This window comes from Chamaea fasciata, unplaced genomic scaffold (genome assembly GCF_029207755.1).
Source record: "Chamaea fasciata isolate MVZ Bird 193981 ecotype frontalis unplaced genomic scaffold, bChaFas1.0.hap1 SCAF_7, whole genome shotgun sequence".
Classification (NCBI taxonomy): Eukaryota; Metazoa; Chordata; class Aves; order Passeriformes; family Sylviidae; genus Chamaea; species Chamaea fasciata.
Window position 1 is genome coordinate 60597423 of NW_027094092.1, and position 13749 is coordinate 60611171.

At 50.2% G+C, this 13749-nt stretch overlaps 1 protein-coding gene across 1 annotated transcript in view; it reads left to right on the plus strand.

The window, feature by feature from the left end:
* TXNDC16 (thioredoxin domain containing 16) overlaps positions 1-12137 on the plus strand; it is a 37549-nt gene extending 25412 nt beyond the window's left edge. The window contains exons 16-20 of the mRNA XM_066189134.1: positions 2880-2964; positions 6134-6272; positions 6831-6991; positions 8844-9034; positions 9982-12137. Coding sequence (XP_066045231.1) covers positions 2880-2964; positions 6134-6272; positions 6831-6991; positions 8844-9034; positions 9982-10268 — 863 coding nt within the window. The 3' untranslated portion in view covers positions 10269-12137. The remainder of the gene's footprint in view (positions 1-2879; positions 2965-6133; positions 6273-6830; positions 6992-8843; positions 9035-9981) is intronic.
* The last annotated feature ends 1612 nt before the right edge of the window (positions 12138-13749 follow it).

Here is a 13749-nt window from a genome sequence, read left to right on the forward strand (position 1 = left end):
ACTCAGCCCCAGGGAGATGAAATTTGGGATGTCTTCTCCACCCATTTCCTGGGAGTGCTGGAGCTGTGATGCAGAACAGCCTGAGGGAGCAGGAACCTGGAGCCAGCTGTTCTGGCACCAAACCAGGCTGGAGTCAGGAGATCCATATTGTTCTTCTTATCAACCTGCAGATTTATCTGGAATTCCCAATCATTTTCTCATGGCAGAATTCCCGCTCTAACCCCGGGCGGCAGCGAGCGGCGTCATTGCCAATTTCTAGTGAACTGAAACAGAGCAATGAGATGTCATGAAAAAAATCCTGAAATTTTTCCAACCCTTAACATCAAGACTATGTTAAGATGCCCTTTGAGGGGTCTGAGCTAAAAGAGGCTTAATGGAAAAATCCTAAATAAAATTTCCAAGGAAGAGGTGGATGTATTGTGAAGGCAGCAAACGAGCATTTTCCTGGAAACTCGCAGGACTTTTAGGACAGAAATTTGGTGTTGATGCAGGAACTGGGAGCATCCTGGGAAATAAAACTGAAGTAAAATATTTGAAAATATTCCTGAGCCCTGGTGCCTCACGAGGCTTAACAGCATCAGTGGATGCCAAGTGAGGAAAGCATGAGTGATGCTACAGGAGCTGCTGTGCTGGAGAGCATGGTCAGAAGATGCCTCCTTCCAGAGGGGTAAAGGGGGAGGCTCAGATCCTTCTTCCCAAAGCTCTGCAGGGATTTTAGATCCTTCCTCATCTGGCAGCTTGATTCCTTCTTGTTCCCAAATCAGTGAAGTTGTGCTTGTGCAGTTCAGGGCAGCTGGGATCCCAGCTCAAGGAATGTGCTGCAGAGCGTGATCGGGCCCCTCAGGGAATTAAAATCGTGCTTTCGAGGGGGGCTAATTTCCTAGGAAATATTTAAATAGATTTTTTGAAGTGCTTCCTGTTTGCAGTGGAGCTCTATGAATTTAGGGAGGTTTTGGGTACAAAGCAAAGAGCCTGTCACTGGAGAAGTATGGGCTGGTGTATGTCTCTGGGTCTAGAAATAGGGAAAAGTTTGGAAGTGTGATGGGGAGGGAGGATTCCATCAGGTCAAGGAATAAGCCTGGTACTGCTGGAGGTTGTCCTGACTTAGGAGGGAATTCCTGCAGCCAGGGCTGACCCAGGGCAGCACTTCAAGACAAGCTCATATCTCAAGTGAGGATTTAAAGCTTAGTGGAAGTACTTGGGATGGGAACTTTACTCTCAGCACTGATAAAATCAAGTAACCAAAGACCAGAAGAGCAACATCCAAGAATGGTTTCTCTGTCGCAGCTGGAGAAGGACTTTGGACAACGGCCTGGAGTGACAGGACACAGGGAATGGCTTCCCACTGCCAGAGGGCAGGGAGAGATAGGATTTTGGGAAGGAATTGTTCCCTGGCAGGGTGGGGAGGCCCTGGCACAGGGTGCTCAGAGAAGCTGTGGCTGCCCCTGGATCTCTGGAAGTGTCCAAGGTTGGACAGAGCTTGGAGCAGTCTGGGATAGTGGAAAGTGTCCCTGCCCATGGCAGGGGTGAGACTGGATGAGCTTTATTGTCCCCACCCCAGACCATTCAGGGATTCTATGATAATGACTGAGCCCTCAATGAGCCGCTCCTTAAGGAACTCCTTTCATTTAAAAAAGAAAACAGTTTAAATGAAAGTTTACGGGCCACGTGGGAAACAGTGGAAAATACAGCTTTGAGTGTAGCTGCAAAACAGGAATCAAAAAACCAGAAAGTGACCGGTTGTGAGGCAGCTCCATCTATTGAGCTCTGAGTCACTGGTCCCAGGAGCTTGGGCTGGCCAGCTCTGCTGTGACACTGAACGTTCTGAGGAACAGTCACTGCTGTGTACAGCAATTTATATCGTGGCTATGTGTGAGATACCTCCTTAATTCCTCAGGAAAATCCTGGCTCCTCCAAAGAGTGAGCTTTCTCCCTCTCCTCGGGTCGGAAGAGCCGTTTTTGTTGCTTTCAGTTGCTCAATGCAAAGGAGGAGGAGCGGGGGTGGTGGTGTTGAAATCCTCCCTGTTCTCACCCCACCTTTGGCAGCAGCTGTTTGGAGCTCTGATCTCTGCATTTCACAAGCTCCCCACCATGCCTTGCATGTTCCCACAAAGCTTGGCTTTCCCATGGATCCACTGCCTGAAACCACAGCCAGGCTGGACAAGGCTTGGAGCAGCCTGATCTGATGGAAGGTGTCCCTACCCATGGCAGGGGGTGGAACAAGATGAGCTTAACGTCCTTACCAGCCTAGATCATTCTGGAATTCTGTGAAACTGGAGGCTTTTTATAAGGGAATAAACCAGCTCTGCAGTCAGCTTTGTTTTGGAGCTGTGCTCTCAGTCTCAGCTGTGATCAAGAGAGCCCAGCCTGGTTTCTCCCTATCCTGCCACAGCCCCAGTCTGCTGGGAGGAGCTGGATAAACCAAGAGACACTTGAGGGAATGGTTGGTTTATCTCCAGGCTCTTAGCCCTACTCCAGTAAAGCCGTCGTCCGTCATTTCTCAAAGGTCACTGGGATTTATAAGATTTCTGTTTAGACTTATAATTGGTCTCTTGTTTCCAAGAACGCTTATGGACTCTAAGTCCTTAAAGACATTTCATTTTCCAGCAGTGCCTCTGTCCTGCAGATCCTGGAGGCTCAGTGCTGAAGAGCAAGCACTGTTCTCACAATGGGAATTTTCCCCTGATCCTTGCTCTCTGCCTGCTCCTCCTGCCATGGCCTGCAGCCCTGAGCTGCAGTAATTTCTTGTGAGCCTCTAATCCTGGTTTAGTCCGCTCTGGCAGGATGTTATGTGTGCAGGCATCGATCAGGTTTCCAGGAAAAAAAACCTCAACACCTCTTTTCTTATTGTTTGTTCTTTTATCTGTGTCTTTTTGCAGCCAGGGAAGCTTTTGAAGAGGCAGGAAACATCCTAAGTGGCCACATAAGGATGGGGATGTATTTTGAAGATGATGCCTTGTCTTTGTAAGTGGTTTCTCTTTTTCTTTGGGAAGAATTCAAGCTGATCTGCACTTAGTGAAAGGCAAGTGTCACTGTGCTGAGTGACAGCTACAAGTGACTTTTTTCCTGCAGGGAGATGGGTCGGGACTCATCCAAAGGGAATTGTCACCTTGGCTCTGCCACTGATTTTCAGCCTGTCTGTGGCCACCTTACTGCTGTTCATTTTCACTCTGGGTATTTTCGGTCCTTCAGCCCCTGGAAAAATCATACCATCAGTGTGTGAGGGAGAAAAAGTCCTGCCTTTCTCTTTCCATGAGGAAAAAAATGATGGATAGTCACTGCAGTGCCTTCCCTTGCTCTGGTGGCTGCCCCCATTTGTCAAGAACAGCCAGAAAAGAAGCTGCTTGTGACTACTTGGGCTAGGAGTGGAGTGGACATTGAGTCTGGGTGCTGGAAAAGGCTTTGGAAGCTGGGGAATAAATGCTGGCTTGCCATGGAGCTGCATTCCTGGTGGAATTGCATCCCTGACTTCAAGCCAAATGGGAGTTAATGGATCTTACCTGTGTCATTAAGACTCCAGCAAAGGGCAATGTCCTTTGGGTTGGAGTGTGAGAGGTGCTTCAGTGCCTAGAAATGCAGCTGGATCCAGGGGGAATCTCCAGCTTGCCCTGGCATCTCATTTCCATCAGGAATGAGCTATCAAGGCAGAGTTAAAAATCCCAGGAGGTCCTTGGCTGTTTTTCAGGTGTGGGTTTAACAGCCTGCAGTGCAGCAAGGAATTACTTTCATTAGTTCCTCAGAGGTGTGATGCATTCCTGATGAGACACGGGCATTTTTGCGGTGCAAATACCTTGGGAATACATCTCTATTAACCAAACTGCTCCAGGCATCAGTTAAGACTTTTCTTCCCTGAGGATTTCAGCCCAGCTGATAAAAGGCAATAAAGCAGAGGACAAGGGTGATCTCTCACGGTACCAGTAGAAGAAGCCTGTGCTCTCTCAGTGCTGACACATGTAAGAATCCTGCTCCAGGAGTCTGCAGCCTGCTCCTGTTCAGCAGGAATATTTAGTGCAGTTTATATTGATAGTCCTTCTGCCAGATTTGGCTTTTGGCTGTGATTTGTGGGTGAAGCTACTGTAGCTGATGGGCTTCTCAACTGTAAGCAGAAAGTAAACACTTACAGGAATTCCTTATGCAAGAGCCAGGCTCACTTCCCTTCTTCAGAAAATGAAAAGCCCTTCTTCAGCTCAGTGCTCACAGAGAAAATATTTGTGGCTCCCAGGTCACAGAAAGCTGATTCCCCTTCTGTGCATCCTGTAGACTTCTTCCAGAGAAAAAAGCTGCAGGATACACAAAGGCCGTTGTCAGCAGAGCTGTTTGCTCAGCAGGCACCTGCTGGGCTGGTCACTAATGAAGGGGAAAAAGGCATTGAGGAAGAAATGCTTTGCATGAGGTTGTTATTTATTTCCACGTCGATGTCACAGATTCCTGCCAAGTATTCGTTTGCAGATGGTTTTGATTGAAATGCAGGGCTCGTGTTACCCACTGAATGGTCCTGCTGTATAAATAGAAAGCTGTGGTGAGCAGCAACACAACCCCTCAGTACCAGGAAGAGGAGAAGGGATTTCAGGATAGAGCATAGCTGGGGAATTTGGTGATTTTCTGGCAGTAGAGAAGATATTTCCTTATAGAATCATAGAGTAGAACCCCAGAATGGTTTAGATTGGACGAAATCTTAAAGCCCATCCCCTGCCATGGGCAGGGACACCTTGGAGCAAACACCAGTTTGCTCCAAGCCCCATCCAGCCTGGCCTTGGACACTTCCAGGGATGGGGCAGCTTCTCTGGAATCCTCTTCCAGTGCCTCACCACCCTCACAGATGCTTATCAAAGGCTGCTGAACAAGCTGATGTATTTTAGATACAGGGAACAAGAGTCCTCACTCCTCTGAGCCATGACCAAGCCAAAGGATCTCTTTAAAACCCATAGAAGTTTAATAAGTTCAAAACCCCTGAATTAAATATTTTTTTTGGGTTTTGCCAGCCTTAATCAACTGTAACTACATCAGCTCACAGTGAAGTTTGCAGTGGGTGTGTTAGTCCCAGAGAGATAAATGCTGTGATGGAGGATGGGAAAAGGCCTCCATAAGAGTTGGACACCATGGAAATTAATTATCTGCAGTTCCCTCCACTTGTGTCCTTGATGACCTAAAGAAACTCTTCCCTGTGAGGGTGGGGAGACCATGGAAGAGGATTCCAAAGAAGCTGCCCCATCCTTGGAAGTGTCCAAGGCCGGGTTGGACAGGGTTTGGAGCAACCAGGGACAGTGGAAGGTGTCCCTGCCCATGGCAGGAGGTGGCACTGGCTGAGCTGTAAGGTCCCTTCCAACCCAAACCCTTCTGGGATTCTTTGGTGTCACAGCCTTTGAAAAATTGCCAGGAGCCTTTGAAAAACCAGACATGCCCCAAAGAACTGCAGAGGCAGCTGATTTCCCCTGTCACGCCCTTCCTCTGGGCATTGCCATGTGCAGCCTCCAGGGCTGAAGTTCCTCAAACTTCCAGAAAATTGCTGTCCTGGCTTGGTGTCCCCACTGCCCTGTCATTGCTCAGACTTCTCCTATTTTTGCTTTTCCCACTTTCTCAGCTTTCCTTTGAATACCTTGAACCCTCTTACCAGAAGGATGTGGTGGAACAGAAGACAATCTGGCTACTCCACCAAGAGTGGGTGGGTGCAGCCTGTGTGTGTTGCTCCAATGTGGGGCTTGGACTTCACCAACATTTTTGGCCTTGTTCACTGAGACAAAAAACTGGATCTCCTGGAGGATCCAACCTTGGTTTGAGTGGGTTGTGTCCCTTGGATGGAATCTGAGACCTCTGTTTGCCTTGGCTGGGGAGGCAGAGTGAAGCCCTGGGTGGGTGTTTGCATCACCCAACTGGAGGTGTGAAAATGAAGGAGAGGTAGGAATAAAATCCCAGAATCCCGAAATGGTTTGGGTTGGAAGGGACCTGATAATTCATCCCATTCCGCCTCTGCCATGGACAGGGACACCTTCCACTATGCCAGGTTGCTCCAAGCCCCATCCAACCTGGCCTTGAACGTTTCCAAGGATGGGACATGTCTCCAGGAGGATGCCAGCTCTGTGTGCAGCACATTTAGGGTGTGTCCAACCCCTCTGTGCCCATCCCTCTTTTTCAGATCCCGAAAATACTCCGTGTCCCCCCCTGCCCTCCTCCTCACCCGGAGCGGCGGCCGGAGCGTGGAAAGCATCGCTCTGTCCAAACACAGCGTGCAGGACATGGTGCAGATGATCAGATATCAACTGCTGGACATTTTTGTGAGTAAAAATAAAATCAAAATGTCCTTTTTTTTCCATTGCAGTCATTTGCAGAGCCCTGGTTATAGCGTGGAGTTCTGTGGAACGGCCGTGTCCGCTCGTTATTTTTATCATGCCGAGTTTGTTTTTAAAGTTTATGACTTGGAGCAGGGAGGCTGGACAGAAATCTGCTGTTTGCTGTGTGGTCTTGGAGCTGGAGACCCTGGAGTTGAAGGACTGGCCTGAGTCAGTCACCTGCTACAGCAGTGGCTTGGCCTCCCACAGGGTCTCTTCCCTGTTCCCGGGGCTTTTTGCCATGTGCCTTTTGGAGCCTCTGCCTGCTCTGCTCACATCCCCATCTCCAAGCCCACAGCTGCTCCCACAGACTTGGTGCACTTGGCTTGGGCAAAGACATCTCCAAGTGCACCAAAATCCCAGCCCTCTTCCAGCTTCCCACATCCCACATGGACACTGCAGCCTTGCTTAACCCCTGCCCCCTGATGTAAGAGCAGAAAGTGGAATTTCCTCCTGTTTTCTCCTCCTCATAACCCCCAATTTCTTGTTTATGATGTCCTGCAGCCAGAAATCACCGTGTCAAATCTGCCCCAGTACTTGCAGCTCGGAAAGCCCTTCCTCATCCTGTTCAGTGCTGGTGACATCAGTCAGATGGAAAGCAAGGAGATGCTGAAGCTGGCAAAAGGAAGACCCCAGCAGACATTTGTGGCTTGTTGGTTGAACCTGTGAGTGTTTGAAAGTCTTCTCCTTTGCAGTGACTCACTCTGAGCCTTGCAGGAAAAAAAAAAAAAAAAAAACAACAAAAAAACCCTGAGGCTGCAATTACTGAGAACACGAGCTGGTAATGTGATTATTGGGTCTGAAATCTTCAGGAGATGGGAGGTCAAACCATTGAGCAATGGTTCACTCAGTGTTCTGGGCAACTGCAAAAATTGCCTGACAAAGTAAAACTAGTAAATATTTAATTGATTGCAGAAATTGTTTTCAATAGAGGAAAATGTTCTCTAGTGCTTGTAGTAGCTTGACCCTGGGTCTGGTGTTATTTGTATTTTTGTTGCACGTGGGAAGAAAAAAAAAATGGAAATTTGCCCTCCTGGAATGTCTTATGGTGATTTTCCACCAGCAGTTAGGGGGAATGACTGATCATTGACTGGGGAAAGAAAGTTTCACAAGAAAGTTCAACCAGAAGCCCCATAAATTAAACTTTAAAAATATTCAAGCAACAAAATTAATTAGCGACCTAAGAAATAGAAGATTGTAGGAAAGGTTTTGGGGGTTGATTTTTTTTAAAAAAAATCCTCCTCTTCTTAGTTGCATTTTGAATTTTTGGCCTTTGTTTGTTGTGCCCAAGCCCAGAGAAACTTCAGTGGCTTAATCATAATGTGCTTTGAAGTCTGGGAAACGCCGTCCAGCGTGGGCTGGAGTTTGGCTGAGGGGGGAAAACGCACATGTGCTCAGAGAGGAGGGGATTGGGCTGCCAGTAATGCACCAGAAACGAGAGCCCTGGAACTTCCCCACCTACACATCTGCCTTTGCTCTGCCTCCCTGAGACACAAAAAGCTTTCCTGTGCCAGAGCAAAATGGCATTGCCACAAAACAGGGTCTGGCACGATCCCAAAGTGGTTTGGGCTGGAAGGGAACTTAAGGATCATCTCAGTTCAACCCCTGACATGGGCAGGGATGCTTTCCACTATCCAAGACATCCCATCCAACCTGGCCTTGGACATTTCCAGGGATCCAGGGGCAGCCACAGCTTCTCTGGGCAACCTGTGCCAGGGCCTCCCTACCCTCGCAGCCAAGAATTCCATTCCAATATCTCATCTAACCCTGCCTTCTGACTGTGGGAAGCCATTCCCTGTGTCCTGTCCCTTCATGTCCTTGTTAAAAGTCCCTCATCCTAGAAAAAGGCCCTCATTCCCAGGGCCAGAGCCAGCCCAGACCCAAAACCTTAAAATAGTGCTGGAATGTGTCAGCACCTTTGTGAGCTTGCTGTCCCTCTGTCTCAATGTCCCGTTTTCACTCTCTCTGTGTCACTTGAGGCATTTGCCTTTCCATCCCTGTGGAATTGCTGTCACCGTGGGGCAGTGGCAGCAGCTGGGCTGGAAAGAGCTGGCAGCTGTCCCTGCAGACAGGGTGTGACCCTGGGGGGCTGCAGGACCTGTCCCACTCTTGTCCCACCTCTGAAGCTTAAGGGGAAAAACATCTCCCACCTTCCTACAGAGTTTGTCCTGCTCAAGGATTTCTTCACACGTCCAGGCTGTTTTCTGCTCTCTCTCCATTGGATCCTAACAGGTTCCCTAAGCATCAAGCTTATTTACAGTGCTTAAAATCAGAGAATCCTGGAATGGCGCAGGTTGGAAGGGACCTTAAAGCCCATCCTGTTTTCCCATGGGCAGGGACACCTTCCACAATTCCAGGTTGCTCCAAGCCCCGTGGAGCTTCGAACACTTCCAGGGACGATGCTTCTGCAGTCCCCACCAAACTTTTGCTTTGCTGGGTGTGACCCAAGGGCTTTGGAGGTTTTTTTGGCTCTCAGTCCTGTTGTGCTGCCAAACCTGAATCTCCTCTTCCCAACAGGAAGAAGACTCCAGTAGGACACGGGATCCTGAAGACTTACTTTTCCACCACGCCTTCCTTGCCTGTTCTCCTCTGGGTGAACCTCCACGCTGGGGGTCAGGTATTCAAGTTCCCATCCGAGCAGTCCATCACTGAGATGAACATCTTGTCGTGGCTGGAGAAGCTCCAAGCAGGACTGGAGATTCCCAGCAGTAAGTGGACGCAGGTTTATAACGTTCCCAAGCACACACTGTGAGCTCCAGTCTGTTTATGAGAAGATACTACGTGCAATAAATTGTCTGCCCTGGAATTTAACGATGGAAAAACCAGCTCTGCTTGTTAGAGCTGGAGAAGTACAAATAGTCCAGCCAGGAGAGAATGCCCACACTCACAAGTTTGCTTTGGGACTGTTTAATGCTCAGAGCCAAGCGTGGATAGTTTGGAATTGACATCTTTTCCCTGTGATAATCCCCAAATCTGGCTGTGTTTTCCCATTCCCAGCCACTGCTTGCTAATAAAAAACCTCCCAGCTCGTAGCTGTCAGTGTAAGAAGTAGCTGCTCTTTAGGCACCTTCCTGCATTTCTTTTTTGGAAGGGAAGTGTTGAGGAAGCTGGTGTTTTACTGGGGCCTTTGGGACATAAAGGGTTGGCTTGTGCTGTGAAGCTTTTCACTGTCCTGGTCAGCCTGATGAGGCTTTGGAGGAAGCCAGCATGGACTGGCCTTCCTCAAGAGAGCTGGAGAGGGACTTTGTACAAGGGATGGAGGGACAGGACACAGGGAATGGATTCTCTCTGCCAGAGGGCAGGGATGGATGGGATATTGGGAAGGAATTCATCCCTGGGAGGGTGGTGAGGCGCTGGCACAGAGTGCCCAGAGAAGCTGTGGCTCCCCCTGGATCCCTGGAAGGGTCCAAGGCCAGGTTGGACATTGGGGCTTAGAGCAGTCTGGGGTAGTGGGAGGTGTCCCTGCCCATGTCAGGGGTTGGAATGAGTTGATCTTTAAGGTCCCTTCCACCCCAAATCGTTCTGTGGTTCTATGATCTTCCAGAAGAGATTTTTACTTTGTATTCCTTAGAATGGGGTGGGGGGGGAAAGCCCTAATTCCTCAGAAAGGGAAATAACTCTTTACCTACTAACTGGGACTCTATTTGCTGCTCAGGTACCTTGTCTGAGGAAGACTGGAAGCCACCACTCCCTGCTTATGACTTCCTCCAGATGATGGAGCCATCAGTGCCTGAGCTGTCCCCCCACCCCGGGGACACCCTGACACAGCACCCACCCCAAAGCCCCGGAGGGGACACTGCCAGAGGGGACACTGCCACCCGGGAAGAGCCATCCCAGGAGAGCACAGCAGAGGAAATTGGTTCCCCTGGGAGGGGCCTGAGGGGGACAGCCCCGAGGCTGGCAGCCAGGGACAAGCAGGGCAAGAGGCACAGCGAGCTCTGAGAACTGGCGTGGGGAAAGGTGTGAAAACCTCCCACTTTCCCAGCTTTTTCTCCAAGCAGAGAAGTGGTTTCAGCTGTCAAGGAACGGTGAAAAGAAAGACCACTCCCTGCTGCAGAGTGCTGGGGGCTTCTGATGCCAGGGACGTGTCTGTGCATCCCACATGTTGTTCCCTGGCTGCTGTTGGGAGCTCACTGAGCAACAAGCTACACTGGAAAAGACAAATCATCCCTGCTCTGTAGATTCCCCAAGTCTCAGAGTCGCTTCAGTTGCCCCTGAGCAGGAAGGGGTGAATGATTCCAAGATAAAAAGCCCATTTCTCTCCTCCCTGGTTGCAGGAGAAGCTCTACTGATGTGTGACAGAAAATCCTGCGATTCCGTCTGCGCTGGAACCGCGTGGAGCCAGCATTCCACCACTCCAGGGCTGCTCCGACCAGCCCCCAGTTGTGTTTACACCTGACTTGTGACCCAAATCTGTGAGCATGTTCATTCTCAGAGGGAAGAGGAGGATCTGGTCAAAGCAGATTTATTCCAGAGGCCAGAGCTCAGGTCAGACAACAATCCTGAATAGCTGGGACAAAACTCTGCCAGCAAATCCCAAGGGTGGGCAGGTTGGGAGATGGCTTTCCTCACTGCTGGCATTTTCTTGGTCACAAGCCCAGGGGGTTATTTGCAGCCTCGATTTGTCTTTGCTCTCGGTGACAGGAGTGAGGTTGGTGCCTCCTGAGCTGGGAATGGTGCAGGGAGCAAGGTCTGTGGAAAGCTGACTGCTGTGGAAGAGGGGAGGGAGATGAAGGGCAAGGCTGGACCTTTCCAAGGTGGGGTGGAGCTGCTTCACACCCTAAACTTAAGTGGGGAGATGCAAAACTTGGGAAAGTGGATTTCCAGCCTCTGCTCATCTCCTGGGGACAAGAAATGGCAGGGGGTTGAAAGCAGATGGTCTTGAATGTCCTTTCCAACCCCAACCGTGGAATCCATGATCATCCCACTCCCTCCAATGAACATCTCCCTTCCACAGCACTGATGAAACGTGCTGGGAGAGTTAGATTCTCTTCCTAGTCCTTAAGGCTCTGAAATCACTGGAAGAGGGAAAAATGCTGGTAAGGGACTGCTGAGGGCATTGCAAACTCTGTATTTCTCATTCTGCAAACGGCAGACATGGCTGTGAGTCTTTTGAAACACCCAGAAATAGATCATTAGCCCTGGGCTCTCCTGGAAGCCCTTAATTGAGAGAGACCATTTTTGGACAGAGTGACAGGCTTTGAGCCAAAATGTATGTATTTAAAGGAATAAACTGCAGCCTGCTGATCAAAGGCATTATTCCCCAGGGAAGGGTGTGAACAGAGCCTTCGTCATTCCTCTGCTCCATAAGCTCCTTACGCTGCTGAATTCCGTAAACTGTACATTGGTCATTTCCCATCCTGTCCCTGATCATCAGCATCAAATCCCAGAATGGGTTGGTTTGGAAGGGACCTTAAAGCTCATCCCATCTCATCCCACCCCTGCCATGGGCAGGACACCATCCACTCTCCCAGGGAGCTCCAAACCCCATCCAACCTGGCGTTGGACGCTTCCAGAGATCCAGGGGCAGCCACGGCTTCCCTGGGCACCCTGTTCCAGAGCTTCCTCACCCTCACAGGGGCAGAATTTCTTCCAATTATCCCATCTAACCCTGCCCACTGGCAGTTTGAAGTGCAATAATTGGGTTTTTCGTTGCATCTTAAATAAACTCCCATCTCCAGTAGACTCCTCTGCATCTGTTTTGGGTGGGGGGAGCAGGGGGTGCCCCATATCAGCAGGATCCTTTCCTTCCGCAGGGTTTGTGGAAGGTGAGGAGCATTCCCACGTCCCCACTCTTACCCACCTGTCCTTTTCCAGGCACAGCCTTTCTCCCGTGCACGACTGGGGCAGGAGTTTGTCACTAGGGGTCAGTGCCACATCTCCGTTGTGGCTTCCCAAACCCCTGCCTCTCCCAGTGCCGCTGGATTGAGGCTGGAGAGTCACCACCGGAGCGCTGGAGCTCAGGAACAGCTTCCCGGTGGGATCCAGTGGGGATGCTGCTGCATGAGGGGCCATGCCTGGGGATCCCCGGCTCTGCCGGCTTCATCCTCAACATCCCCAATGGGATCCATCAGCTCCAGCCTCCCAGGCTGGGTTGGGATGCCCCAGAGCTGAGTCCACCTTGAAGGTGGCAGCACAGAGCCTTGGGAAGGGATGTGCTTATCCGTGTCCCATCAGTGCCAGGATCCTGCTGGACTGCCAGCTGTGGGTTTGCTCTGCATGCAGCTCATGGTCCTGGACCACATCAGGTGGCTTTGAGTTTATTGGGGTTTTAATTTTTCAATACAAAATGTCTTTTCCACTTTCTAGCCCAAACAGGCACTCGGGGAAATCCATGGAGGCAGAAATGTGGCCGGTGATGTATGGACAGGGGAGAAATGTCAGGGATACTGAGGGCAGTTTGATGGGGGTGTGCATCCTAAAGTTTCCTCATCCACCAGAGGGAATGCTCTGGCACTTGGCTGCTCCCAACAACTCTGGCTCTGGGGGCAGAGTGGGGCGGAAAGGAACTCTGAGGGTGTTTATGGAATCAGAGCCACGGAGTGGTTTGGGGTTGGAAGGGACCTTTAAAGGGCATCTAGTGCAACCCTGCCATGGGCAAGGACACCTTCCACTGGAAAAAGCTGCTCCGATTCCCATCCAGCTTGCCCTGGAATTACAGCCTTGGGTGAGAAGTGAGGCAGAGGAGGCTGAGCTCGTGTTCTGGGGGGGAGCTGTCTGGATCAGAGTGATTCCCAGGAGGCTGGAGGAGCGGGATCTGTCCTCTCCAGGACAAGAGGAGCAGGATGCTCCTGCACGTGGAAGGCGGCAGGATCTGCGGTGCTCACCAACCTCCCCGTGTCAATGCTGCTGCTCAAGTGAGGTGAGGTCACCAGGGCCATTGATGTTATCAGCTCCCTCTTCAACGGTTTAACGATAAAGGTCGTGTTTGTCTGGATAAACCACAGCTCTGCCTCCCTCAGGGCTGCAGGCTCAGCTGAAGATTTCCTGGCTGATATGGCTCAACTGCAGCTTCAAACTCTTCTCCTGGTGGGGCTTCATTTCAGTGGACGTTTGGATGTGCTTCAGGAGCCTTTGAAGGGGTGTTTAAATTATCAGAAGATAAAACAAAGATACACACGCACCCAAAAAAAGGATTATATGCTTGTCCTGAAAGCAAAACAATTTATTGTCCAAAACAACAGGAAATTCTCCACGCACTCCTTGTTGTCCCCTTCCAACTCAGGATTTTCTGTGATTCTCTGGTCTGTCCCCATCCTTAAGGAATCCCACAAAGCCAGGCTGACGGCAGTGCTCACTACAGGGCAGAGGGAATATTAAAAGTGTCTGTTGTGTTTCCCACGTTTAAGGGGAGTGGTCTCAAAACCGTGGGACATCGGAAGCAATCACGGTATTTCTTCCAGGTTTTTCACCCTTGGAGCAG